The following is a 24,497-nucleotide window of genomic DNA, read 5'->3' as shown; positions in this document are numbered from 1 at the left end:
TCTTTTCGGTAGGATTTTCCGAGGAATTTTTCCGTTTTTATAGTAATGGAAAATATATATTTTTTCTCAAATAGGAATTTAAGAAATATTTTCAAGGTTTACTATAGAAAATGAATGAATTTTCTCAGCCGTTTTTTGACGGATTACTAAAAATGAATTGATTAAACTAGAAATGAAACCTTGAAATTTGCAGAGAATAATTTTTTTTCTATCCACTCAACAAGTAGAGTAGCAAAACCATGTATTTTTCCTTAGAATCAGTAGCCCCATTCATTCCGTTCAATTGACCTGAAGGTGCTCTCCCTCCCATGTACCCGGAAGATTCTTTAAAAAGATCAATTATCAACGCAATTACTTGATGTCGCCGAATACAATTTACTTTAATTATATTCATTAAACATTTTATAATTATAAAATCGTGGCTGAACGTGGCTCGCCCTTCCCTCCGAAATAACTTCACCATTTTCGTGTTATATTTGTTTTTATTACCCTTGGCAAACCTCCATTGAGATGCTCGAATTCACAGCCGCGTATAATATAATTTAACATTCACGTATTATTCATAGTTATCAATGAATAAATTTACTCGCTATTGATAACTCTTTTGGCACATCAACGTAATCGAAATGACTTTGACAAAAAGAAAATCAAAGATGATCGATAACGTGAATAAATATTACTTTTATTGAATGAAGGAGCAACAAAGAGAAATATCTTATAGAAAGAATCAACTCTAATATCGAAGTGGAAATGAAATGAGTTATTCTAACAGTTAAAGTGAAACAATGAGATGCATAATTAGTCCATAATGAAAAATTAAAAAATATTTATAGACCAAGAAAAGTAAACTGGAAACAGCACGTCAACTCCATTCAAACTACTTCAAATACCTCGTGCCATTTCTTTAGTCAGAAATTGTTACTATAATTCGGAAAAAAATAATGCCAACTGATAATGAACGTCAAATTATCGGATGACCCAACGTGCAGGTCCTATGCTATATCTATTCAATCGTATTTTTCAATTCTACAGGTACAATCTCAAGAGAGTCATTGTGAAAATGCTGACCCTCCCAAAGTGGTAGTCTCGTATTCGTTATCTACTCCACATTATTACACCTCTTAATCCACTTTATTTTACTTATTACAATATTGAGTTTCGTTTTTATATCTGATTCTCTTTTTTTTTCGTCAATTATTTATTAAAGATAGAACAGGGCTTCCCCTAATTTCTCAAATAATCGACGAATGACATCCTTTCATTTTTTCATCGTAAAAATTTCAACGCAAGTGCGAAAAAAATATATATCGATTGAGGAAAAATTATAAACCGAAATTACACAATTTATGTACAAAGATTTTTATATAAGAACATCAATGTTATTGAATAAAAAAAATATTATCCATTGAGGTTTTTCTATGAGAATTGGCCGATTTTTAAATAGATTTTTTTTTACCGAAACAAGAGATTTTTCTCATCACGTTTTCCATGCAAATAGTAAACAAACAACAAAAGAGGAGAAAACATTTCCCTGAATTACCAAAAAATACTGAAAATATCCTCAATTCTGTTTGATTATAATAATATATAAATTTGACTGAATGACAGACTGATGAATAACTTCTCTCAGCAAAAGAGTGGCTCATCCGTCTGGTCCCAGCAGTGTTGCCCGCGGTAACAAAAGGGTATCTGCTGTACAGTCATGTAGTCCGGCGGTGGATGCATTGGCTCCGATAAATGATCAATCGGTGATGGCAATGGAATCGGTATAAGTGGATTATCCATTATTATTGGAGCTGGTAATGACGGTAGTAAGGTATAACGCGGTGGTGTTGGGGATGAACTCGTCAGTGAATGGGTTGTACCCGAGGCTGGGGACGTTGGTGTCACGCCGGTTGGTGACCTTGTAGGGCTAATGTTCACCGGAGATCAAAGTTCACAGTCGAACATGGCCAGTGAGCGGGTAATGACCTCATCCTGCACTCATTGAATAATTTATTTGATACGAATAGAAAACTACCAGACAATCAAACCGATTAATTATATTCAACAGATGGCTAAACTTAATTTATCACGAACAAGTGAAAAATCGTACGGAAAAAAACATAGAAATAATTAACTTCGTAGAAATCATAGAAAACATTCAAGAAATTATGATTTTAGGAATATGATAAGGTGGAAATTTTCTGTAAAATCTGACTTCTTCTAGTCTATTCCATGACGATTGTTATTATTAACAACACGTTTCCGATTTTTTCTTCCATTTTTTTCATAATTTCTACTGAATATTTCTTCTCCTGAATTAAAATATGGAAGATGATGATTGCACAATGCTAACGATTACACGTGATTTTATTGAGTTTGAATTATAATTTTGTTATTATGAAAACTGATAACAAGAAATAGAATAGAATAAGAATAACCCCATCAGCAACTCACTTTAAGGCAACTTTCGATAAATTCTTCTATCGTAATAACCCCATCATGATTAAGATCGAGTTTCTCAAAGACCCGATCCAGTTGTTCTCTGGCCTTCCTTTCCTCCTCCGCTGGATGTTTTCGTCCCATCAGCTCGTGAACTGCTGTTACGACCTCACCCAATTCACCCCTTGTAATACAACCATCCCCATTTATGTCGTAAAGCTTGAATGTCCATCTGAGTTTCTCATATATACTCCCACGTAACAGCGTGGAGAGTGTTACGAGTAGATCCTGGGAACAGTTATAAACTTTTCCATTGAATATATATTTGTTATATATTCAGGCTCTTTGCAAGTTAAATCCTTCGACAAAGGGCCGGTTAAGAATATTTTTCGAAAAAGATGTTTTTCTAGAATTCATGGATTTTTTTAAATTATTGAGGAAAAAAAGGGAAATGAATTATCAGCTTGAAAAAATATATATCAATGAAATAAAAAAATATAAACTATAAATGGGAATTTAGGAATTATGAAAAAAATAATAGTCTATTCATTGATCATTTATGATATTAATTTATCAATCATTACCCTAAAACTGATGGCCCCATTGCAGTTAACGTCAAAGGCCTTGAACACGTAGTGCGCGTAGAGGCTAGAATCTGGAATAATTCCATTGAATCCATATGAGAAAAGCATGAAAAATATTATCCAAATTAAACAATTTGTATTTTACTCACTTCCATGGGGAAAAAACTTGGCATATATGTCCTTGAATGAGTCTTCCTGAACGACACCTTCAGGACACTCCTTTAGACAAAAAAATGACGAATGTATTAGATTGCTCTCATAACATTCTACTAGTTTGATTAGAGTTAATTAATTGAATGTCCAATGCGCTATAATTGTTTTCTAACTGAGTTCCTTCATATAAATGTCTAGAGTTCTGATAAAAGGCAATTGATCAACATTATTGAAAATATTGAAATAAAACTACATTAATTTTATTTACTTTTACTAATAAATTCATTCAATAAATTGATTCAGCAGTAGAATGACACATAAATAAATAATCTATACTATATAAAACAGAATGATACATCGTAATTATCACTATAGGACATACAGTTGGCTCCCAGTATAAAAAAAATTACTTTAGCATATTTTGAGTTACAGACGAAGAATTCTCCTAATGTTCAATATTTTTTATTCTATTGAGATGTACTTTCGGGATATTAAAATTTTACAAAATATTTATCTTCATCTACATAACTGCAACAACGTATCTTATATAAAGATTTGAATTCAATGCAATAAAAAATATCAGAACGATTTAACTAATTGTCGGATAGATACTATCGCTAGTAATAATTATGTAATTCATTTCAATAAATTCAATTTCTAGTGATGATAAAGTAGAATAACAATCATGAGAGTTCCTCACACAATTTCCAAGAGCGTCATCGAAGCCTATAGGTAAGAAACAAATAATAATCTCACTAAAATGGCAAAGTTGACCAATTGATTTTGATAATAGCGACGAAATATTTAATTGATCTTTTGATCCAATGAATGAGCTAATTAACTTTTCTATATCGGAACAGATGTTCGAGTCAGACGTTATTACTGGAGTGCGAGCAGCATCGAAGTATTCGTGCAGAGAATGAAACATGGGATGTGTCCCTGGTGCCTGATTTGAAAACATTAGCACTTGATTCGTTGGTTAAACGATGGCCTCACACGCCTATACTTGATGAACTTTCAAACCCGGTAGATAAGGATAGACTTTTGGAATTATTGCCGGCCGATCTGTCGTTTGAAATAGCTATACAGGCGATACATCATGAGTATTACTGGTCACGGGCTGCCAAAGCCAGGTGAGAGAGCCACGTATCTCACCCTAAATACATGTATTGTTTTCAATAGAGGAATTCTATCATATCTGAAATTTTCAATTGTTTAATACAGAATGAAGAATTCCCAATTGTAAATTGAATTCTTTTAATTTCATTATTGTTTAAAATTGAAATATTTAATTTATTTTATTGTTGCGAGTATAATCCTTTCCTTTCAATGTGCACTTATAATATTAATTAATGAATGGGGCATGGATTGTTGACGTCATTAAAAAAAATTTTTTCTCTAATATTTAACTACTGAATTTGTGTACTACGCTTATTTGCATAGGATTTTTAAATTATGACTCATTTATTGAGGATTAATATGTTCGTGCATTGAATAGTATGCTGTCAAGAAATCGTAAAATATATCAGTGATGACCATTTAAAGGTGGAAACACAATAAGCCAAATGAACACGGCAACTCGTGGCGACGTCTCTATTGTGAACGTCATTTCACCGAATATTTAGAATCACTTCAGGATGTTGAGAGTGAAAAAGATGAGTGCAAGGCTCTTATCAACTTGGTACAACGGTATGTCAGTACTCTGACAATTCGATCATTACAGCCATCCAAGTAAATAGCCCAATAATGTAATACTCTCTTGGTCTTTCTCAATGCCAACATAAAATTCTCGTTATCACTGCAAAGATATCCATTCAAGTGGTCTGGAGATGATGATGAAGATCAATGTACAGCGACTGATTTTCCGGTTCACCACATTGCCATGAATGTGATTCTTCGAAAATTGCCGGAGCTGCGGGAATTGCGACTCAACTTTGGTATGATTTACATGAACGAGGGATTCGAGTGGCGCGACTTCGAGTGAGTTGTCCTACTTTCACGAAATTTATTTGTATTAGGAGAGCAATAGTGGGCGTGACTATCCGAAAAATGGCATTAATAGCTTACTGTATTGAAATGTATCAACTAGTGAGATTATTAGAGACCTTCTAAAAAATCACATAAAAAAAAGAACAAATTTTGACGTTTTTATGTAGTAAATTTTTATTGATTTTTTCATTGAGATTTTCAGTTGAGGATTGTTTAAATCTGGGAAACGGAATAAAAGAAGTGAAAAATCTTCAGAAAATCACTATCACCCGGAGTAATTTAGATCAGCCACGTGCAGCGGCACTTCTTCAGGGCATCGTCGTGAATAACAACGTGGGAGAGTTGTTATAAAAATTATGACATTTTACTGAAAATACTTACAATAGTTTCAATAATTGAGTTTTCAGTATTATTATAATATTTTATCATTAAATTACAACTCAACTACTTAATTTCATGGGTGAAATAAAAATATCCAATATGTAGTTGAATACTTTTAGATTCAAGTGCTGGATTTTTCACACTGCAAGCTCGGTGACACCGGCGCTCATGCAATCGGTGAATTTTTGAAGATTCATCGTAGTCTAAGGGAACTAAATCTGACTAACAATGATATTAAGGGGGCTGGAGTAGCTGGAATTGTCCATGGACTTATCCAAGGCTCATCCACTCCGTTGAGACATTTAGATTTGAGATTGAATCCACTTAGGGATGACGGAGGAATCCACATAGCTGCACGTAAAATTTCATTACCACAATAATTAATGGAAAATTACATTTTCTTTATGAATAAATGTAGTTATTATTACTAACATTTTTCGATGTGAAATCTCCAAGTTTTGACAATGGATTTTTCTTCTCTTCTAGTATCTCTAGTAGGTTTGGTGTAATCCTCTTTTTTATATTAATCAATTTTTCCGGTCATTAAAGTGATTCTGCGAGCGAGAAATTTGGAAAATTTGAATGTCAGTGGTTGCTGTTTTAAAACTGAAACTGGAATGGCATTAGCGGAAGTCATTGCCTCTGGGTACACGAAAATATTTTTCCTGAAGATTGATGTGTCGAATAACAATATGGGACCCGTTGGTATGGAGATGCCTCTTTCGTAGTTCATAATAAATACTTGATTTTTACAAGTATTTTTTTTTTTGAAAATTATATGTGGAATTCGAATTTGCAGACTCGAGAAATTCAAAATTAAGTTAATGAATGGAATAACTCGTAATTGCAAATTATTCAAAAGCTTCAATATTTTTATATATCCATTGAAACTGACATGAGAATAAATAATAACCATCGATATTTCCTCAAGTTCAATTGTTCCTCAAAATACATAAAAATAGTTGATCAGCTGATTTATTGTTGTTATTATTAATATTATTATTATAGAACGATGTTTAAACTGCAGCATTCAAAATTCCAATATTTTTCTCATGTGCAGCTGGCGAGGCCATGGAAGTCGCGGTTAAAAGTTGTTCACATATAATTGGATTGGACGTGAGAATGTGTAATTTCTCAAAAGAATCGGAATACCTCATCAACGAGACTATTGGAAGGTGAGGCTAGGGTCAAATAGATCTGTTAAAATAGTATAAAATTGTAAAAGATGATCTATTTCGAGTTCGTCATTTTAAATGAATAAATTTGGGGCTTCAAGGCTTATCTGCAGAATTTTTTGCATTAAACTTTCTCGCTCATAGGCAATTTTTTTTATTTTAAAACATAAATGAAATTGGGGCAATGTATATTTTTTAAAATAAACTTTTCCATGAGGCACCTCCAGCATGCCAACCATTTTCTCGCCGATATTGCTCTATAAAAAATTTAAAATGATTAGTGAAAATCTCTCTAGGATGATTTAGGGGCGGTCAAAATAATGGCTTGATTTCAACTCTTTCTCCATCACAGTTGCCACTTGGCTTTTGTCCACCGTTAAAGTTTACTAGAAGAAGGGGGAAAAAATTCATGAGTTTTATGTAAAGTCTTGCCAACGAACTGACGTGACCAACAAAAAGGCTCGAACGATATGAATTATATTTGAATCCCCCTAGAGAAGGAATATTGAAGAGCGATAAAAAATTCTGGTGAGAGGAAGAGGCAAATAGACGAAAAAAACTATGGATAATTGGTTCAAGGATTTTCACCGAGTGGCCAAAATTCTGGCTATGGATTTCCCAGATTTTTCTTGTGAATTACATTCTCGATCCTTTACTCATAACGCTTGTCACATCCTCGAAAATTATATCGAACTGTAATTGATAGTCGATATCAATTGACCCTATGGCTAATTGGAGTGGTTGATAGTAGTAAACCCGGCATTTCTTATACAGCTGCATATAGATGTTAATTAATGATTCGCGGAAAGCCAACTGCGTGTCTGACTGAACGATGACATGATCACTTGTTAAATTGACTTAGCCGTGATGAGCGCCTCATTTTTAATTCTTCGAGAAACTGATCAAAGGATTCTAGGCCCAATTCAATATTTCTTTTACAGAACCTTTCAACGTCACTCATCGACGTAGAGATTAATGGCAACATTCTATGAGCTAAGAAAAGTCAAAGCTTTTGCCATTCTTCCCCGATCAATTTTACTCAATATTAAATGACGAGGACAAATCTCTGTAAGATGAGAAGGCATAAAAATCTACATGAAAAGAATGCCAATTGTTGAACCTCTCCCCTTGAGCAATGTTTCCGTTATCATTTGTGGATCGATTTTTTACCTCGCAATATCCCGCATATTTTCGCTAATAAAATCGGAAGACTTTGTTTTGGATAAATCTACTCATTTATAAAGTCGACAACGAGTTAACCATGAGAAAATAATAGGGAATAAGTAAAAAATTGTTGCAGGAACAAAGAAGAAATGACGAAGAGGAGGATAAAGTCTATACTTGAGCGTAAACGTAGTATCTCTTCTATTCCACTGCAAACAAAGAGTCTCCTACCACCACGTGATTTTAAGGATTTTCAAAGTCCTGAGCATGGCGCTGTCCCTTTTCACAATGAATTGGAGAGTTCAGTCTATACTGGTGAGCAAACAACTCTTGATTGAAATTTTGTGAATGCCGGGACGATTATGAGCATATCTTTTCATTGGTAGAACTGGATGACGGAAGTTGGTTTGGCGGTGAGCATGGACAATATGCAATGAACAGCCAACAAATGGTTCATACTAGATCAGAGGTATCTGATGCAGCTCACGAATGATGTTTCAAATAAATGACTCTTTATAAGATATGGTAATAAATGAAAATAACTAACTCAAAGTAATTGCAACTTGACAAAGTATAAAATTTTTCATATGGTTCATTGAAATTCACTAATCTCAATATTTTTATTCGCAGCAAAATTTTATTGTCAAGAAAAATAATATATTTCGATACAAGTTCGACGGGATAATAAAAAGTGCCAAGTTCGCACTCATTAAGTGACTCCGGCGCACATGTGTCGGAATCATACTTTTGTTATAGTGATGTTACGTTTAGCGAGTGGTGAACTGTGCCATCATTCGTTTATTATTATTATTCATATTACTATACGATACGAAAAGTCTTTTCATTTTCAACTAAACGAAAATGCGCTTCTCGAGACGAGCTGAACGTAGCAGTAGTGGGAAAAATGATTTTTTTTCTCTCTTTTGCATAATAATTTGTCCATTTCCACGAGATTTCTCTCTACTATTTATTATCATCGCGACCTAGGTGGTATCATATGTGACATAGCAAGGAGGAGAAGAAAAGTGGCAATTCACGCTGGTGTGCACGTCAAGTTTTATCTAGGTAACATGTATACCAACTTAAAATACATCTCTCTCAAATCAGTCATCAGTTTGGAAATAGTGAAGCAAAAAAGCAAAAGAAAAACTGAAAAAGCTGAGATTGGTAAAAGTTCAACTCGTAGTAACCGGAAGCAATGGTATCCTGCTGAACCATTATTTTTATTAAAGAAACTTTATTTTATATTTTTCTATCGATCGATATATTCCCTCCTTGGATGAACTTTGAGTCATTACTCGAGTCATTGAGTGGCTCGATGGAACGTCGAACCATTAAATTTCCATCCATTACGGTATATCGAAATTTATCATGAAAAAATAAAAATACACATTGAAAAGACAAAATGAAAGGATTTTGGAAAAAAATCTTTTTTTACAATTCAAGCCGTGATATTGATATTATTTTTCTAGTAATTTCTATTGAATTATGTTCACTATATATTTTTCATTGCAAATTGTCTTAATTTTTTGCGCAATAGCTCTCAGTCAAGGTCATTGGCTTTTCAATAAACCTAATATCGGTGTGATTGGATGAATGAAAGAGCGAGAAAGAGGGAAAAAGTGCAGCGAACGATGGCAAGAGCACGATTGAAGAGAGAGCGGCGGATGATCCACCTTCACATATCTCGTGGCAAAGTGGGTGGCTATACAGTCGATGACGTCATAGTTGGAGGAGAGGAAATCGATACAGCTCGGGGGCTATCCTCACTCTCTTTTTTTCACTCGACCCTTCCTACCTTCACTCCCTTTTCCCTTTTGCATTCAGCCTCTACCGTTTCCTCACTCTCGCCCCATTTCCAGTCTCCTAAGGCACAGATTGTATCTCAGCTTTTTTTTGCCTCTTGGAGGAGAATTCTTTACGCATCAAGGGAGGGCGATTCTATGAAATATCAATTTTCAATGCGCGCCGGATGAATTCCATTAGAATTTTTCGATGGACGTTTGTAACACCAACTTTGGAGATGAATGCCAGATTTTTATCCTGTGGCACTCTTGGGGGGGGGGGGGGGGGGGATTTTGTCAGAGAAGTCTTTACCAACATCTGCTCTCCTGGCTTTATGAAATCATTTTTTTAATCGCTGATTTTTATAATTTTCCGCTTGTTATTTTTTTAATTGTTAATTTTTATTGAAAAAAAGAATGATTGGTCATTTACTATTCAAGTATAGAATTTAAAAGCTTGAAATTTTTCAATTGGCATGCTCTTGTCTGGAATAAGAATAAAAATTCATCTGAAGTGGCAATAGGATTTTCAAGGCAATATTTTAATCACGTACTACACAACCCTGAACATTATATTGAAACATTAAAATTCTCAAATCATTCCATTTTATGAGATAATAAAATCTGCATCGGAGTTATATTTGTGCATAAAACCACCAGATTGTGGATTAAAAGAGCTCATAACAAACGACTAGTCATATGAAATTAAGGCTAATTCTCTCATTTCAAGCGAACTTTATACAGGAAGTGAAAAATGTTCAAATCTCTATACAAAAACATTAGGGAAAATGTTGTGCTTCAGAAAAGAGGATTTACTAACCCTTGAAAAATAAATCCTGGAAAAAAATCTTAGACAAGCCACTCTGGAATATTTGCAGAATGTCACTGGATAACGATTTCGCGTCCGTTCATAAAATCCCCTTAAATATGTATTTCATAAATAACAATGCGAAATTTATTTTGATGAATTTCGCCCTGCAGATTGAAAGTTTACCAAAGTTTTTGAAGAGTGCCAACAGTGACTCCTATTCAACTATCAATTTCTTTTATTTATATTCTATTAATTCTATTAAAAGGCAAAGATAAAAATCGAATTCCGCGGCAATTTTCTCCTAACGAATGTGCAAAACCAATTCTTCGGTGATTATCTCTGTAAATAACCGAGGAAATGAACCAGAGATCCATCAGCAGGCAATAAACGTATAGGATGATGTAGGTGAGGGATGCGCACGCTGGCTTTTCCGTTCGATAATGACAGTAACTAGACACATGGGCATGCCGTTGATGAAACAATTACGAAATCTGTCGCAGCTATTTGACCCCTGGGTGTCAACAGTTTATTAGAGGATGATTTAATTCCTCGTGTGTTTCATAAGTCAATAGTTGGAACGAAATTTCAATTTCCTTGGTTGGTGGTTGGGAATGTGTAGCATGATGAAAAATACCGAAAACCTCCTGGGTTTTTTCTCATAGAAAGTCAAGAAAATGTAGTCGTTAATAGACAGTAACCACCGACAATAATCAATGATGAATTATTTTAATTGGCTAGTGAAAAAAACTTCACTTTGAATAAAGAAAAAAAAAGAAAATACAAGACGTGAAAACGAAGACAAGTGAGTGGACCATCTCAAACTCCTCTCGTATGCATCAAAGCGAATTCTATTTACTCGAGAGCAACTCAAGCAAATTCTCCAAGAATTTTTCCACTTAAATTTTCAATTTATCTTGCAGTAACATAGTCTTTAAACATTTCGAGAAGCACACATCACATTGAATGCATATTGAATGCATATGCGGCTTGTGGCCATATAGAAATTGGAAAATTTTATGAAAATTGTCTTTCATTCGTTGAAATTACTGGTGACCTAGTGGAGCCAAGAATTTCTACTATATTGGATAATGCAGATAGGTTCAACTGAAAAATCCCATGAATATGCAGATGAAGCAGCGGTAGAATGGATAGTCACAATAACCGAGTCAAATGAAAACCCTTTGCAACGCTAGACTAATCCAATAGGCAGGGCCCAGAGATTATCAAAGGTTGAAATTGCTCAGCCAGTAATGTCCCACTTCACATGACCTTCGAGTTACTTAATCTTCAATATCCTTGGGTATTCACGAAATAAATCCCTTCAACCAAGAGATAGTGTACATAACGTTGGATTTAAACATGAACTTTCGTCTTTCATGCGAAACGGAAATGTCGGAATTGTGATTAACAGTCACGTGATGCCAACTGTACTTTCTAGTGCCCCATTCAAAGCTTGTAAATACAGTTCGTGATGATTTTATCCAGGGACTGCAAACATTTGTAATCACGGTGTAGTAAAGTTACAGGCCCAGTAAAATCAATTGTGTCATTGAAATAATTCAAATAACGATTATATTACTGCCAGTCATGAGGTGTTGATCTTATGTAAATGCAGTCTTTTCTATTTATTTTATCGGTTCAAATTTTCCAATATTTTTGTAGTTGATCTGGTTGATGAAAACAAAATGAAGATAGAATTAAAAGAAAAATAATACCGATAAAAAAAAAGATTAGGCAAACATAACGTATCAATAACATCTCTTATCATTTTTTGGTAAATCATCTGTCGCATTGTTTAATGAAATTTGCAGATTGCACCCTAATTCTTCAATGATATCTGGTGCTTCCTCTATTCCATCTGTTTCAATATGAAGCGTCGTCAACGATTGGAATTTAATCCCAGTGAGTGGGATGGACAATTTCTGCGTTCCGGATGGAGAAATGTAAATGGAGAAAAAGCAGTAGAGAAGGGGTAATAGCTGTTGTACGTGGGTGGGTCAGGTGTATCCTGTGAATTGGAACACGGCCAAATTCTATTTATAGGAAACACGTGTATTCCACCTCAATGTAACTCTTCACGTACATTTTGTAGTTTTTTGGATATCAAATGATAGAGCTCGTGAAAAGATTAACATCATTGGTCATTCAGGAGTCGTCCCGATTCAATTTTACAGCAATTAGGAGAGAGAAAAAAATGTTGCACTTTCCTAAGTACATAATTTTTATTTTATATTCTCTTGGGAAATCATTCCTGAAATTTCATGGAGAAGTTTTCCACACTTCTCACAGCCTATTCAGCTAAAATATCCAGGTTCTGTTCTGAAAAATTTTTTTCAACAAAATTTTACTCGGAAAAGTATGTCATTTTAATTTTTATTAAATATTTATTTCTATCCATGCCAGGGAGATAAAAAATAAACTTTTCATTCAATCGAGAACAGACAAAATGTCGAGAAGTAAAAAAAAAAACAGTGTTGTCAGTGAGGCGAGATACGAAACAGAGTGGGCGCTTAATTAGTTCCTGGGCATTTCCTAGTCATGATCATGAGTCTGCCTTAATTGGATTAGGGAGTATAGTTATCCACCCAGTAGCCAACAAATTGATGAGCCCATAGGGCGCTGATATTCATGCATTTATGCTGAGAAGTACAAAGCATCGAGGGACAAGGCGGAGAAAATCACTATCATTTTTATCTCCACCATTAAGGGGAAAAAAATCCTACCAGTCCAAACAAAAACTGTCCAGTTTCATAAATATGTCCAACTTTACAAAGTCAAAATCATGAGGTTAGATAAATTTTCACTTATATAAACAAAATCGATATAAAACGATGTTGTGGTTTTTTAGTGTCAATTCCCATAAACTTCCCTCTATTATTGCATTTTTATCATTCCAACGCTGCGGTATGAGCCAAGGTTAATCAGTTGTTTTAACCGTTAGTCTTCCTTCTCTCTGCTTCTCACCCCTAATTGCTATGAAGCGCGCAAAGGTCATCAAGATAAATAAACTCGATGTGTTATCCTCATTGAACAAGCCGACACGCTCGATGCACCCAGGGGATATAAGCTGCAGTGTTGGTAGATCCACTTGTACTGGCAAATTGTATGGTTGGGAGGATCATATACATATATGCCGAGTCCATTTGCAACTGGACTTCCGAGACCATCTTTGAGCCTCACCGGAAACCTCTGACCTATACATATACCCTTGACTTCTGGTTAATGATGATCGGTAACCCACATTCTTACGACCCACCGCCAACTAGTCAAGCTGACATTGTGGAATCCTTTATCGATAGTGGTTAGTTGTGGATTTTAACCAGAGATTCGGATTGGAGTTAAGATGTGCGTTGAATAAAGTTAAAATTTTGAAAAATCAAATATATCATATGAAACAACCAATGGTGCAAAAATCAATAAAATCTTGCAACATGTACTCCGGAATTTTCAAAGCCTCGAAGCTTATCAACTCGAGGACAATGTACAAACAGCAACTCGGTTTACATACCTACGGCAAAATGTGCAAACAACAATGCCTTATCTACCTACAATGGCTGCAAAACCTACTCCTATTATCACCAGAATTTCCCTTACTTGAACGCTCACTTCAATTCTTCAATGATCGTTATTCCTGTCACTCCTACCATTGACAATTATTGATATCTCCAGTTCTGATAAACCAGAAACTTTGTGTTTACACTTGAATTATTCCCTCCCAACCCTCGTCCCGATTTTTTCTCTCTCCTCTGCTCAGTTTGCCACTTTGAATTTATTGATTTTGTAGGAGTGTTTATCGAAACAACGATACGAATGAAATGTTCACCATTCGTTGGGCGCACGAGTGCCAGCCAATGTGCATACATGTACCCGATAGGCATCGTGCATATGCAAAATTCATATTCCAACTGTGTGAGTGGAAGTTTTCCTGTGCTTGGAGGAATAAAAATGAGAAGCGTTGGTAAATGCTATGGCAAAGCACTGCAAGAGGGAGGAGGCCATGAGCCGAGCATTCAACTAAGGAAAATCAAATTAACATTGCTTTGCAAGAAAAGTGAAGGGAATTATTCCAAATATCCAAGTACATTAATTATTTTCTCCCTCACAGAATGTTTTTTTTTTTTATCTACTTTGTTATTCAATGGTTTATTGTAAAAAATAATAATAGTTTTATACAAAATGTCAATGGTTTCCCTCGGATTTCATTTAGTTAATTTTATCAAGAATATTCTTAAATCGCTCAGCAATGATAAAGAGTATCCCAACAATAAGAAATTAAAAATAAGTTCTCCGTAAACATATGAATCGATTCGCTGGGAATTGAGACTTGTAACTCTGTAATGAATAGAATTTGAACATTGGTGGTGAAAATAAGCGCGCTGGACTGCCTGGTTGATACTATTTTTGCAGCAAATATTTTCCCCGTTGAAGATCCCTCTTCTAGCGCATACCTCTGACAAATTGGAGCCGCAATAATCATAACCAATGAATACGGGGATTACTTCAACGGTGTAGAGGTCTAGTAGCTCTGTTGTTTGGGAATTTTCGTTCAATTTTCCATCTTTAATTCATGACGCTCAATAGTTGGGTGAATATTGCATTCATGATGACCTGCTGTGAAGTCGAAAGACACGCACATAGGCAAGTACGAAAATAGTTTTTACAGTTGCGCGCCAGATGACCTTGTCTCTAATAGGACTTGAATTTTTTCGCTTATACTTTATTTTATAAGAGGAAGGAGACGAAAATCAATTTTCCTCATTTGGCCAATTCACCGTTTGTATAATCAGTTTTGGTTGGACATTATAAATTATAGTGAGATATATATTAATCGAAATAAAATTGCAAATGAATTTCGATTTTCCATTAAATAAATGTACCTCTCTCTCATGTTTGTAAATGAAACTAATGAAATACCTGTTTAAATCCCCGGTACATGACACGTATCTCTTGACGCGAGAATTTCGTTTGTCTTAACAATTCCTCAATAGCAACTGGTCTCGTCGTATGCTGTCTAGCTCTCGAACTCTCGAACTCAAACAGCGCCTCCTCAGGGCCTGGTGAATCTGGTGGCGTTGCCATTGTTTCACGTGTTTTTTACCCACGTGTAAATTCTCTTTCAATGTCACCTCAGGGTCTTGACACCAGGAATCCAATCGTCATGGCTATCATTCGCTGAAAACAAAAGCACAGGGAATAAGGAAAAATTATTATTTTGATTTTCTACAGACTGATTTATTATGAAAGTGACTTGAAATTCCCTAATTTGTATTATTTTCTTGGGGAGAAAAAAATAATATTTTGCATGAACAATGAATTATAACATTCGCCCGACCGTGACCTGCGCTGTCCGTCGACTTCCTCGATATTTGCTGGAGTCGATAAAGTACGACCTCAACTATCTAGACCGCGACATAGCCTGGATTTAATTCTGGATTACATTAATTGCCAGTGAGAATGCAATAACTGCGTGAGATATTTATTATTACCACGGTTATCTATTGTAATTCTACAGGAATTACCGACGGTAGAATGTGAGCAGACACTTTCATAGGAAAATCAACGATCATAAGAGAGTTTCATTTAACAGTTTATGTAGATTCTACACTGTTTAACTTTTTTTTTTCAATTTCAGGTAGACGAAGGTATTTTAAAAATATCAAAATTAATTATTTAAGATTTCACAAGCTTTTGTTTTTCAACAGTCTGTAGAATTTTTACTGGATTTGCTGATAGGTATTATAATTAATAAAAAAAAGACGATTTAAAATATGGATAGTGGATGATTTTGTAATAATAAAATTTGATGATTATTAAATAAATATATCAATAATTTAATCACATATGTAAAGACTTCATAGGAATAGTTGAAAATTGAAGGGTTAATTAAAAATGAATAATGATTTCTACTAATACTTTAATCTATTCTATAAGCGATAAAAATTGAAAAAAAAATCGTTTTTTTAATGATTGAAGGATAGAAAAAAAATATGAGGCATACTTTTCCTCAAGTGAACCCCTGACTCATCCAACGAGGATAATTCTCACTTGAATCCTCCCTTTCCCTCAATTATTTCTCATTTTTCCTCCAATTCAGTCCCACGAGAAATCATGCCTTCATTGAATCAAGAGACATTGAGATTTAAGGAGTGAGGCAGAAAAATCCTGCTCGGTGAAATCCAACAGTCTCAACAGCACACAATCATCATCAGTATCATCATTGATTTCAAATCGAAAAGTAAGTGCACTAAATCACGATATGCATTGAATATACGACCACTAAATTGGATTGACCGGCGTCCTCGAGCAGTGATTGTCACTAGCTCTTGTTCTTGTTCCATTTCCATTATCACACCGCAAACTCCAAGTTTCATTAAATGACATTGTCAAATTCTATCCGTACTTTTCAACATGTTTTATTATAACGTGCAGATAGAAGAATGGACGGAGAAATTTACAACCAGATTTATCAACGAAAATTTCATTGAAAAATTTCTGAAGAAAATTGCGAAATTTTCAATGATCCGTTTATTCATCTAAAAAAGCTGTTAAGTGATGAATAACCCTCTCCTCGAATGATGGAGAAAGACTTTATTTTCACTTTTATTATTATAAAAGTGAGTAGATCGCCAAATCCATCAAATGTGACTCCATCTCATTGACATCGGTTCATCCTCCATTATTACATCGAAAGATATATTTAGTTATTCCATTTAGATGAAGAAAATATTGTCAATGATGAGTTGAGTTTTAAATGTAAATGTACATTTTATTATACACATATCTCTTATTCACCTCGCTGCATCGATAGCATCAGTGATTAATAATTTTTTGTGAATTTGCAGTCATCAGACACTTCTGCATCAATAAATTTATCTCATTATTTGCCATGCCCTGATAGAAGTTCTCCGTTGCTGTTATTCAGTTAACATTATTATCACGAAATACGTGAACCATTCTCCAATGCACTTGATAATTCACTTGTAATGCCAAACAAAAAACTCACCAATGCATCCCTCATATTAAAAAAAAACTCATCCTTTTTATTTTTCCATTCTCTCTGATGTATCTCAACGCGTCCCAGTTCTTTGTCCCACTCCCCTCGTATATGTATCCGTCAGGCGTGTGAAGAGTCACACTCTATTTCCCTCTCACTCCCTCCCCTCGTTGAGAATTGTCGCCGAGCTGTCTGGCACTTGGGCATTTTTTTTTTAATCACATAAACTCAAAATTAATTTTACCGATGTATTTTTCTAACAATGATTAATCGACGAGTCTCAATCACCGCCGGCCCCAATTGATTATCACTCTCAATTATCAGCGAAACAATTGAATATTTGAATTTACGGGAGATTAATTCTATGATACTCGCCATACCATCAATTGGTCAATTCAATAAGTCATTATTTATTTTAGATAATAATGAATCAACTAAAAATTGATGGAGCTGTGAGAGCTATGTACTTTCCGAGCGTAGCGACAGACAGCCGGCGCTAGACTGTTCGTTCCCGGGTTTAACCGGGGGTGGCCAAGGCTCGTCTCCGTCGTCGCTTCTGCCACTGTTTCAACGCTTCCACCACCCCGTGTGGCATCTCGCCCACAGATATATATATATAGTTCCTAGCTTCCGAAAAAACCACAGATCGCACGCCCTCTCACTATTCCATCCCGCGAATGTAGACGCGCGCTCGCCAGAAAGAACCAACGGGGGATGAAGGGAAATTATACGTTTTCCCAATTGCCTGTGAACAGCCAGTGATTTTGAGGGGGAGGCCTGCAGATAATTGGGGTGTTTTCGATCGATTCGGCTTTTGAATGGGGTTTTTCGAGGCCATGGGCTCATTATTGCTGATTGGAGAGCGGACATTACTGCATGGGGGCTTATGTGAAATATTTACTTTATATAATCATTCAGTTACCAGAGATATTGCATCGGTACGTTGGTGTTTTTTTTTTTTTAATCTTTTTATCATTTTATTTGAATTTAGACCATTGTAAGTTTTATTCGTCCTGCCGAATGTGAGTTGAAGAGAAACTGACGATCCTATGACCCCAGACGATAAATACCTGTCGACAATCCAAGTCCAAAAGGTCGCATCAGACACCCTCCGTCGTGTCATCTGCGGCTATTTACCACTAACTCTTGGATGTATAGATCCCTTGTGCGGTGTAATAATCACTACTCTTGCCCGGCATATCAGTGGCCCCTTTCTATAAAAAGATCTCTGTCGTTTGTTCGTTCGGGCGTAACTATTCCACGTTATAACGGTATCGTTATTATTTTTTTTTCTTCTCACTGAAGACTTCAATCGGCTCTCAGACTATCATTATTTTTCTTTGACAGTTTCTTCACCAGTCGAATTAGAGAGCTGTGAGGGGATCAAGGTCATCAAACATATTATCACACACACAAAAAATAATGTTCTTCGTAGTTTTTAATCAATGATTATATTTTTTTTATGACTATTTTTTTTCTATTTTCAATGATTTTTAGTTAATAAAGATAATGCCAAGGAGATTTTTTCGACTTCGTGGAGGTTTTTCAGAATGGGATTCTTGTATGAAATGTTCGAATTGTTACGGCGCATGCGCAGAGGGCGAATGGAATGCAGTGACGTCGACGATAAACAAAAAGCACCGGCGATGTTGTTGAATAAAATGGATTTAGCAATATTAAGGCAAAAATTTCGGGGATCCATACTGGGGGCATTATCAGGCGATTGTCTGGGAAGTGCGTATGAGGGTGACCCCCCCATGACACCTGGAAATACAGTTATTCTCCAGAAAAGATTCGATACACTGGAGGGAGTTGATTTTAAAGGTTAAGAAATTGAAATTTGCATTTTTTTTTAACCTTCACAGAAGTATATCACAATAACATAAAATATCAAAACAATATTCAATGGCGTAGAAAATGTCTATTTTTCATGAGAAAGACAGAGAGATTAAATTATTATGCATAAATTATGTATTAAAAATTGACTAAGTGCAAAATATTTAATTCACTTATTTATTGAATGTCAATGAATAAATTCCCCTTCAATTTGCTTAAAAAATGTATAAATTATTACAGCACCGGTGATTCCTTTTACGGATGACTCTGCTATGACGAGGGACATATCGCAATCACTGATTGATAAAGGTGATTTGGATTTGTTAGACTTGGCTAAAAAATTTGTTAAAAGTTTCTACCAAGAGCCAAATCGGGGTTATGGAGCTGGAGTGATTGTTGTTAGTATAAAATATGCCATTAATGGCCATTGGTACATAGTCAATATTAATGGCCTGTTTGACTTTTGTGATTCAGGTATTTGAGAAACTAAGAGGAAATAAATTTACGGACTTGGAGGGCCCAGCTAGAGAACAATTTAATGGACAAGGTTCTCTGGGAAACGGTGCTGCGATGAGGGTATCTCCAGTATCTCTATTCTGTCACAATAATTATGATCGTTTAGTAAATATGGCGAGAAGACAAGCGATGTTGACTCACACACATAAAGACGGAATTAATGGTGCTATTCTGCAAGTAAAATTACCAATAATAAAAATATGATGATGAGTGGAAATTGGAAGCTAGGAATTTTAATTACTTTCAATTTTCTAGGCAATAGCTATCGAGAAAACCATTTCACTGGATCCAAATCAAAAGCTAGATACTAAAGCATTTATCGACGATTTGATTGACAAGATGAATGACATTGAAAAGGATGATGAAGAATTGTGAGTCAATTTCCTACCTAATTATTATAATTATTAAATATTATTGGCTTTCATATTAATCTATGAGTTTGAAAATATTAAAATAATAATCGAACGAACCAAACATCGGGTTGAAAGTATTTTCTAGTGTCTTCATACAAATAAAAAATTTCTCGTTGATTTTTTCTCTGCGATAGCCTAGAGAGGGAGGAATCTGTTGTTAAACCGTACAAAGCACAACTTACCCGTATGAAAAAAATGATCAAGAAGTCAGTAAAAAATTCGAAGAGACTTGACGTTGAAGAGGTTGTTATAAATTTGGGGACCTCATTGAGAGCTGTGCACTCAGTGCCCACGGCAATTTTCTGCTTTTTGTATGCTCAGAATCCAATTCAGGGGATCAATACTGAGAATCCTTTTCGCAGAGCTATTCAATATGCTGTGAGTATGTGTCATTAATTAATTGCTTATTGCCAAACGATGACTCTATGTTTATTGATAATAAATATTGTTGATCTTTCAGTTGATAAAAAAATCCATGAATCTATGAATCATTGATTTTTCATTCTTAACTTCTATCAGGGTGTAAATGATAATAGACTAAATTTAAATTTGAAGTTAAAATATTTTGCTTGTGACGTGTATATCTATTCTAGATGACACTCGGTGGTGACACTGACACTATCGCAAGTATGGCAGGCGCCATGGCAGGTGCATATTATGGTGATGGAAGGATAAACTCCAATATGTTAACGCACTGCGAATGCTCAGAAAATTTTACCAAATTGGCAGATCACTTATTTGATATTGTACATAAACACTGATGAAAAAATATTTTTGTATCGTATATTGATTGTTTCGTCACGAGACATTTTTATTATAATTTTGTAATAAAAAAATTGATGAATAATAAAGTCGTTTTTGTCGTTTTTATATATTTACATATTTTTAACTATGGGGGAAAACAATAGTATTTCAATTGTATTTTTATGTTTGTATTTTTTAATAGAAAACAATTGCCATAATTAATTTTCATTATTTGTTACACTTGACTCATACTGAAAGTACGATCATTATGGGAATACAAAAGATTTAAACAATAGTAAGTGATTGCACAATAAAATAACGATGTAGTTTACACAAGAGTTTATCAAGTGTATGAAAATTACATTGCATCATTGTTAGACATTTGGGTTATTATTTTCTGGAATAAAAACTTTATCAAAAATATTTGCCAGTCCTTCTCCATCAGCTGTAGTAGATTTTTCAATGGAAAAATTCAGATAGATTCAATGAGAAGTGCTATTCCCTGTCCACCACCTATACAAGCCGATCCAATACCAAATTTACCGCTGCGTCTCCTGTCACGTACAGGAATGACAAATAAAAGAGATGTGATTTTTGTAATGAGAGTAATGAATTAAATGTCTTACCTCAATTCGTGAATAAGATGTGCAGTGATTCTCGTTCCAGATGCACCCAGAGGATGTCCAATGGCAATGGCACCACCATTGACATTCAATTTGTTCATATCTATATCAAGATCTTTGGCGCATGCCAATGTTTGCGCACCAAATGCCTCGTTTATCTACAATATTTTATTTATTTATTAATCTTTTTTGTAAAGTTTATGAGTTTTTCTTTTCATAAATATCTCTATATAACATATATTCTTCTGTATACGCACCTCAATCAAATCAATATCGTTGGGAGACTTGCCGGCATTGGCCAGAAGCTTTTTAATAGCAGGCGCTGGCCCAATTCCCATAATACTAGGTTCTACACCTACCGTAGCGTATCCCGCCAAACGAGCAAGGGGTTTCAATCCTTCACGTTTTACAGCCTCCTCACTGGCTAATATCACAGCACCAGCTCCATCACACACACCCTGGAATTAACACAATTATTCATTACCTATAAAAACTATTAAGTATGTCAATAGAAAATTCTATAAATTAAAAAATTAAATGATAAATTTGATAAAATGATATTCTAGTCAATTTGTTCACTCTTATTTGAATCTCTTCCTTTTATTGTAGAAAAATAACTCACAGATGCGGTACCCGCAGTAACTAGTCCATCTTTTTGGAAGATCGACGGAAGTTTGATGAAATCTTCAATTTTAGCTTGAGGTCGTGCATGTTCGTCAACGGTAACTTCAATTTCCTGTTTCTTAGTTTTAACCGTAACTGGTGTTATTTCAGCTTTGAAATAACCATTATCATGGGCTAGACGAGAAAGTAATATGAGAATATGTTGAATATCCATTTGTGAAATAAAGTAGAATTGACAGACACCTGTTTTCCAATTAGAATGGCTCCTCAGGGCAAATTTATCGACTTCCTCCCTTGTAATGCCATACTTGGCCCCTAATTTTTCTGCCGTCATCCCCATAGGTAGACCACAATAAGTATCAAGAAGGCCTAGCCACAGTGAATCCTCGAATTCGTATTTTTGTCCAAGAGTTGTTCCAAAACGAACATTTCTTACTACAAATGGAGCTTGACTCATGTTCTCAGCTCCACCAGCAAGAATAATTGATGATTCTTCAGAGATGATGCTCTATAATATTGAGAAAATAAAATAAAGTAATGGGTATTTTTCCATTGTTTGAAAAGAAAAATTTAATTGAAAAATTTTTTCTTCTTATTGTTTAAATATTTTTCTTTTGACATATCTTGCTTTTGCAATCAAGATGATAGAATAAAAGCGAGTAGTTATACACATAAGAATGAAAATTGTGTCATTATTAAGACGGAGAATTGATTTTTTAACAGTACCTGTGCCCCATTTACAATCGATTGAAAACCAGATCCACACAGTCTATTGATTCCTAGCGCAGGTCTATCCACCGGAATTCCGGATTTCAATAAAGTATGTCGAGGCAAGAATGCACCATCGGATGCGGAACTCTATATTTTGTGTTGATTATAGAATTAATTCTAATTAGTATTAATTAACTGAAAATAGTAAATCTTCAATCTATTTGATAAATGTAAAAAAAAAAGAGTGACAAATGAATAATTATAATCTTGTTGTCAATGGAATATGAAAGTTTGACAAGAATAAAAAAAAAGGCACATACAATCATAACATTTCCAACTATAACGTGATCTATTTGTTCTGGTTTAAGACCCGACTCTTTGATGGCACTCGTTGCTACCACTGCTGATAAATCTGTTGCACTCTTGTTCGTGAAAACACCTCCCATTTTGCCAAAAGGGGTTCTTTTAGCGGCTACGAAGTAGATTCCTATGAAGAGTGATTGAATGTGTCGTACACATTAAATTTTTTATAAAATTTAATTAAATCGTAATCAGTCATAATTAGAGGTTGAATTTGAAATAGGAATGTGTAGTACTGATGAGTTTCTAACTCTAATGGAATTTTTCAAATAACTTTCATTTTCATAACTCCATCGGGTAACACTATAATTTAATTATTGTCCTAATTTTCGATGACTTTATTCTCAATAAAGTCAGCAAAAATAAATACTGTAAATATTAACATTTTAATTAAAAAAAAATAATGACAATCCTCGGGGTATAATTTTTCGCTCAATAAGTTTCGCATAAATTTAGTCATATGTCAAGTGTCTGTCTTATCACTCCTTATCGTAACACCGGTAAATGAATTGCATTGTCATTATTGCACACTTTCATTCGTCATTTTAATCATGTCTTTTTTATTAATAATGTAAATTAGTCACTATATTTATTATCACCTTTTGTTACAATTGACATGATTTTTGGAATTCCTTTTAAGCGATCAGATAATATAAAGAGAGTAAAAAAAAATCCAACTTGTTGATTGATTCTTCAATGACAAGTAGACGGAATGAGAGATCCGGACAAGTCGACCTTTGCTCCCTTCAGTGTTACCAGCGCTACTGAATACTGAAACTAAATACCAAGTCGAATAGTACCGAACATCATGAAACCGCCTTTCCGAATTTTCACGATCGGAGTATTTTCGTCAACTCGTTCAACTGGTTGGTCGTGCAAGTATCCTCTAATGAGAATGGACATTGGACTTGGAACTTGCCCTTTTATTTTTTTTTTCCCATGATTAAAATTAAAATATTAAGTATTATGCAATCAATGATGAAATGTTGAATATATGTTGATGAATGCCAATAGTATCTTTGAAGCGATAGTGACTCCATATGTAAGACTTAAATGACTAGATTATTTTTCAAATTGACAGAGACCTTTGTTAATTTTACAGTACATCATTTTGATATGTTTATTCTTATTTTTATTTTGACATTGCTTTGTATTTGTCATTAAGAGATTGAAAACCATTATATTTATGCGATTATAATTTGCCATGTTTG

General features: G+C 34.6%; 4 protein-coding genes across 11 annotated transcripts; 2 read left to right on the top strand and 2 right to left on the bottom strand.

Moving 5' to 3' along the window:
* Positions 1–1,109: 1,109 nt before the first annotated feature.
* Positions 1,110–18,663, bottom strand: LOC135163205 (Kv channel-interacting protein 2). 4 transcript variants are annotated; one of them, XM_064122475.1, is made up of 6 exons: positions 18,530–18,663; positions 15,380–15,637; positions 3,158–3,227; positions 3,009–3,079; positions 2,440–2,712; positions 1,110–1,977 (listed from the first exon to the last, which is right to left on the bottom strand). In XM_064122475.1, the coding sequence occupies exons 2-6, from the start codon at positions 15,542–15,544 to the stop codon at positions 1,930–1,932; spliced, it is 627 nt and encodes a 208-aa protein (XP_063978545.1). In that variant the 5' UTR covers positions 15,545–15,637; positions 18,530–18,663; the 3' UTR covers positions 1,110–1,929. The 4 variants fall into 4 exon arrangements, with proteins under 4 accessions (XP_063978545.1, XP_063978538.1, XP_063978530.1 ...); XM_064122468.1 differs by lacking the exon at positions 18,530–18,663 and adding an exon at positions 17,469–17,962; XM_064122460.1 differs by lacking the exon at positions 18,530–18,663 and adding an exon at positions 16,464–17,960.
* On the top strand, positions 4,393–8,425 carry LOC135163182 (dynein regulatory complex subunit 5-like). Its single transcript, XM_064122445.1, has 8 exons — positions 4,393–4,892; positions 4,968–5,141; positions 5,318–5,483; positions 5,651–5,888; positions 6,081–6,236; positions 6,592–6,706; positions 8,007–8,185; positions 8,257–8,425. Exons 2-8 carry the CDS (start codon positions 5,044–5,046, stop codon positions 8,361–8,363), a joined length of 1,059 nt encoding a protein of 352 aa, XP_063978515.1. The 5' UTR covers positions 4,393–4,892; positions 4,968–5,043; the 3' UTR covers positions 8,364–8,425.
* Positions 16,565–21,391, top strand: LOC135163140 (ADP-ribosylhydrolase ARH3-like). 5 transcript variants are annotated; one of them, XM_064122390.1, is made up of 7 exons: positions 16,565–16,700; positions 19,009–19,283; positions 19,536–19,693; positions 19,770–19,988; positions 20,067–20,182; positions 20,359–20,602; positions 20,818–21,391. In XM_064122390.1, exons 2-7 carry the CDS (start codon positions 19,010–19,012, stop codon positions 20,983–20,985), a joined length of 1,179 nt encoding a protein of 392 aa, XP_063978460.1. In that variant the 5' UTR covers positions 16,565–16,700; position 19,009; the 3' UTR covers positions 20,986–21,391. The 5 variants fall into 5 exon arrangements, with proteins under 5 accessions (XP_063978460.1, XP_063978451.1, XP_063978442.1 ...); XM_064122381.1 differs by having other exon boundaries at positions 16,573–16,700; positions 19,000–19,283; XM_064122372.1 differs by having other exon boundaries at positions 16,573–16,700; positions 18,957–19,283.
* Positions 21,141–24,060, bottom strand: LOC135163163 (3-ketoacyl-CoA thiolase, mitochondrial). Its single transcript, XM_064122411.1, has 8 exons — positions 23,886–24,060; positions 23,247–23,413; positions 22,942–23,073; positions 22,459–22,723; positions 22,214–22,389; positions 21,849–22,049; positions 21,595–21,749; positions 21,141–21,522 (listed from the first exon to the last, which is right to left on the bottom strand). The coding sequence occupies exons 1-8, from the start codon at positions 23,902–23,904 to the stop codon at positions 21,441–21,443; spliced, it is 1,197 nt and encodes a 398-aa protein (XP_063978481.1). The 5' UTR covers positions 23,905–24,060; the 3' UTR covers positions 21,141–21,440.
* Between the last annotated feature and the right edge of the window lie 437 nt (positions 24,061–24,497).

This window comes from Diachasmimorpha longicaudata, chromosome 1, assembly GCF_034640455.1.
Source record: "Diachasmimorpha longicaudata isolate KC_UGA_2023 chromosome 1, iyDiaLong2, whole genome shotgun sequence".
Classification (NCBI taxonomy): domain Eukaryota; kingdom Metazoa; phylum Arthropoda; class Insecta; order Hymenoptera; family Braconidae; genus Diachasmimorpha; species Diachasmimorpha longicaudata.
Note: the sequence above shows the minus strand (reverse complement) of the source record. Positions and strands in the feature narration are given on the sequence as shown.

Coding starts and splice junctions, on each gene's coding strand:
- LOC135163140 (XM_064122361.1), top strand. CDS start 18,336: ATGGGGGCTTATGTGAAATATTTACTTTATATAATCATTCAGTTACCA. Junction 19,989..20,066: donor TTAATGGTGCTATTCTGCAA/GTAAAATTACCA, acceptor TCAATTTTCTAG/GCAATAGCTATCGAGAAAAC. Junction 20,603..20,817: donor GCAGAGCTATTCAATATGCT/GTGAGTATGTGT, acceptor TATCTATTCTAG/ATGACACTCGGTGGTGACAC.
- LOC135163163 (XM_064122411.1), bottom strand. Junction 22,724..22,941: donor CGATTGTAAATGGGGCACAG/GTACTGTTAAAA, acceptor TCAATATTATAG/AGCATCATCTCTGAAGAATC. Junction 22,050..22,213: donor TTACTGCGGGTACCGCATCT/GTGAGTTATTTT, acceptor TGTTAATTCCAG/GGTGTGTGTGATGGAGCTGG.
- LOC135163182 (XM_064122445.1), top strand. CDS start 5,044: ATGAATGTGATTCTTCGAAAATTGCCGGAGCTGCGGGAATTGCGACTC. Junction 5,889..6,080: donor AGGAATCCACATAGCTGCAC/GTAAAATTTCAT, acceptor CGGTCATTAAAG/TGATTCTGCGAGCGAGAAAT. Junction 6,707..8,006: donor ATCAACGAGACTATTGGAAG/GTGAGGCTAGGG, acceptor AAATTGTTGCAG/GAACAAAGAAGAAATGACGA.
- LOC135163205 (XM_064122457.1), bottom strand. CDS start 4,122: ATGTTTTCAAATCAGGCACCAGGGACACATCCCATGTTTCATTCTCTG. Junction 3,080..3,157: donor CAAGTTTTTTCCCCATGGAA/GTGAGTAAAATA, acceptor GAATTATTCCAG/ATTCTAGCCTCTACGCGCAC. Junction 1,978..2,439: donor TTATCGAAAGTTGCCTTAAA/GTGAGTTGCTGA, acceptor CAATGAGTGCAG/GATGAGGTCATTACCCGCTC.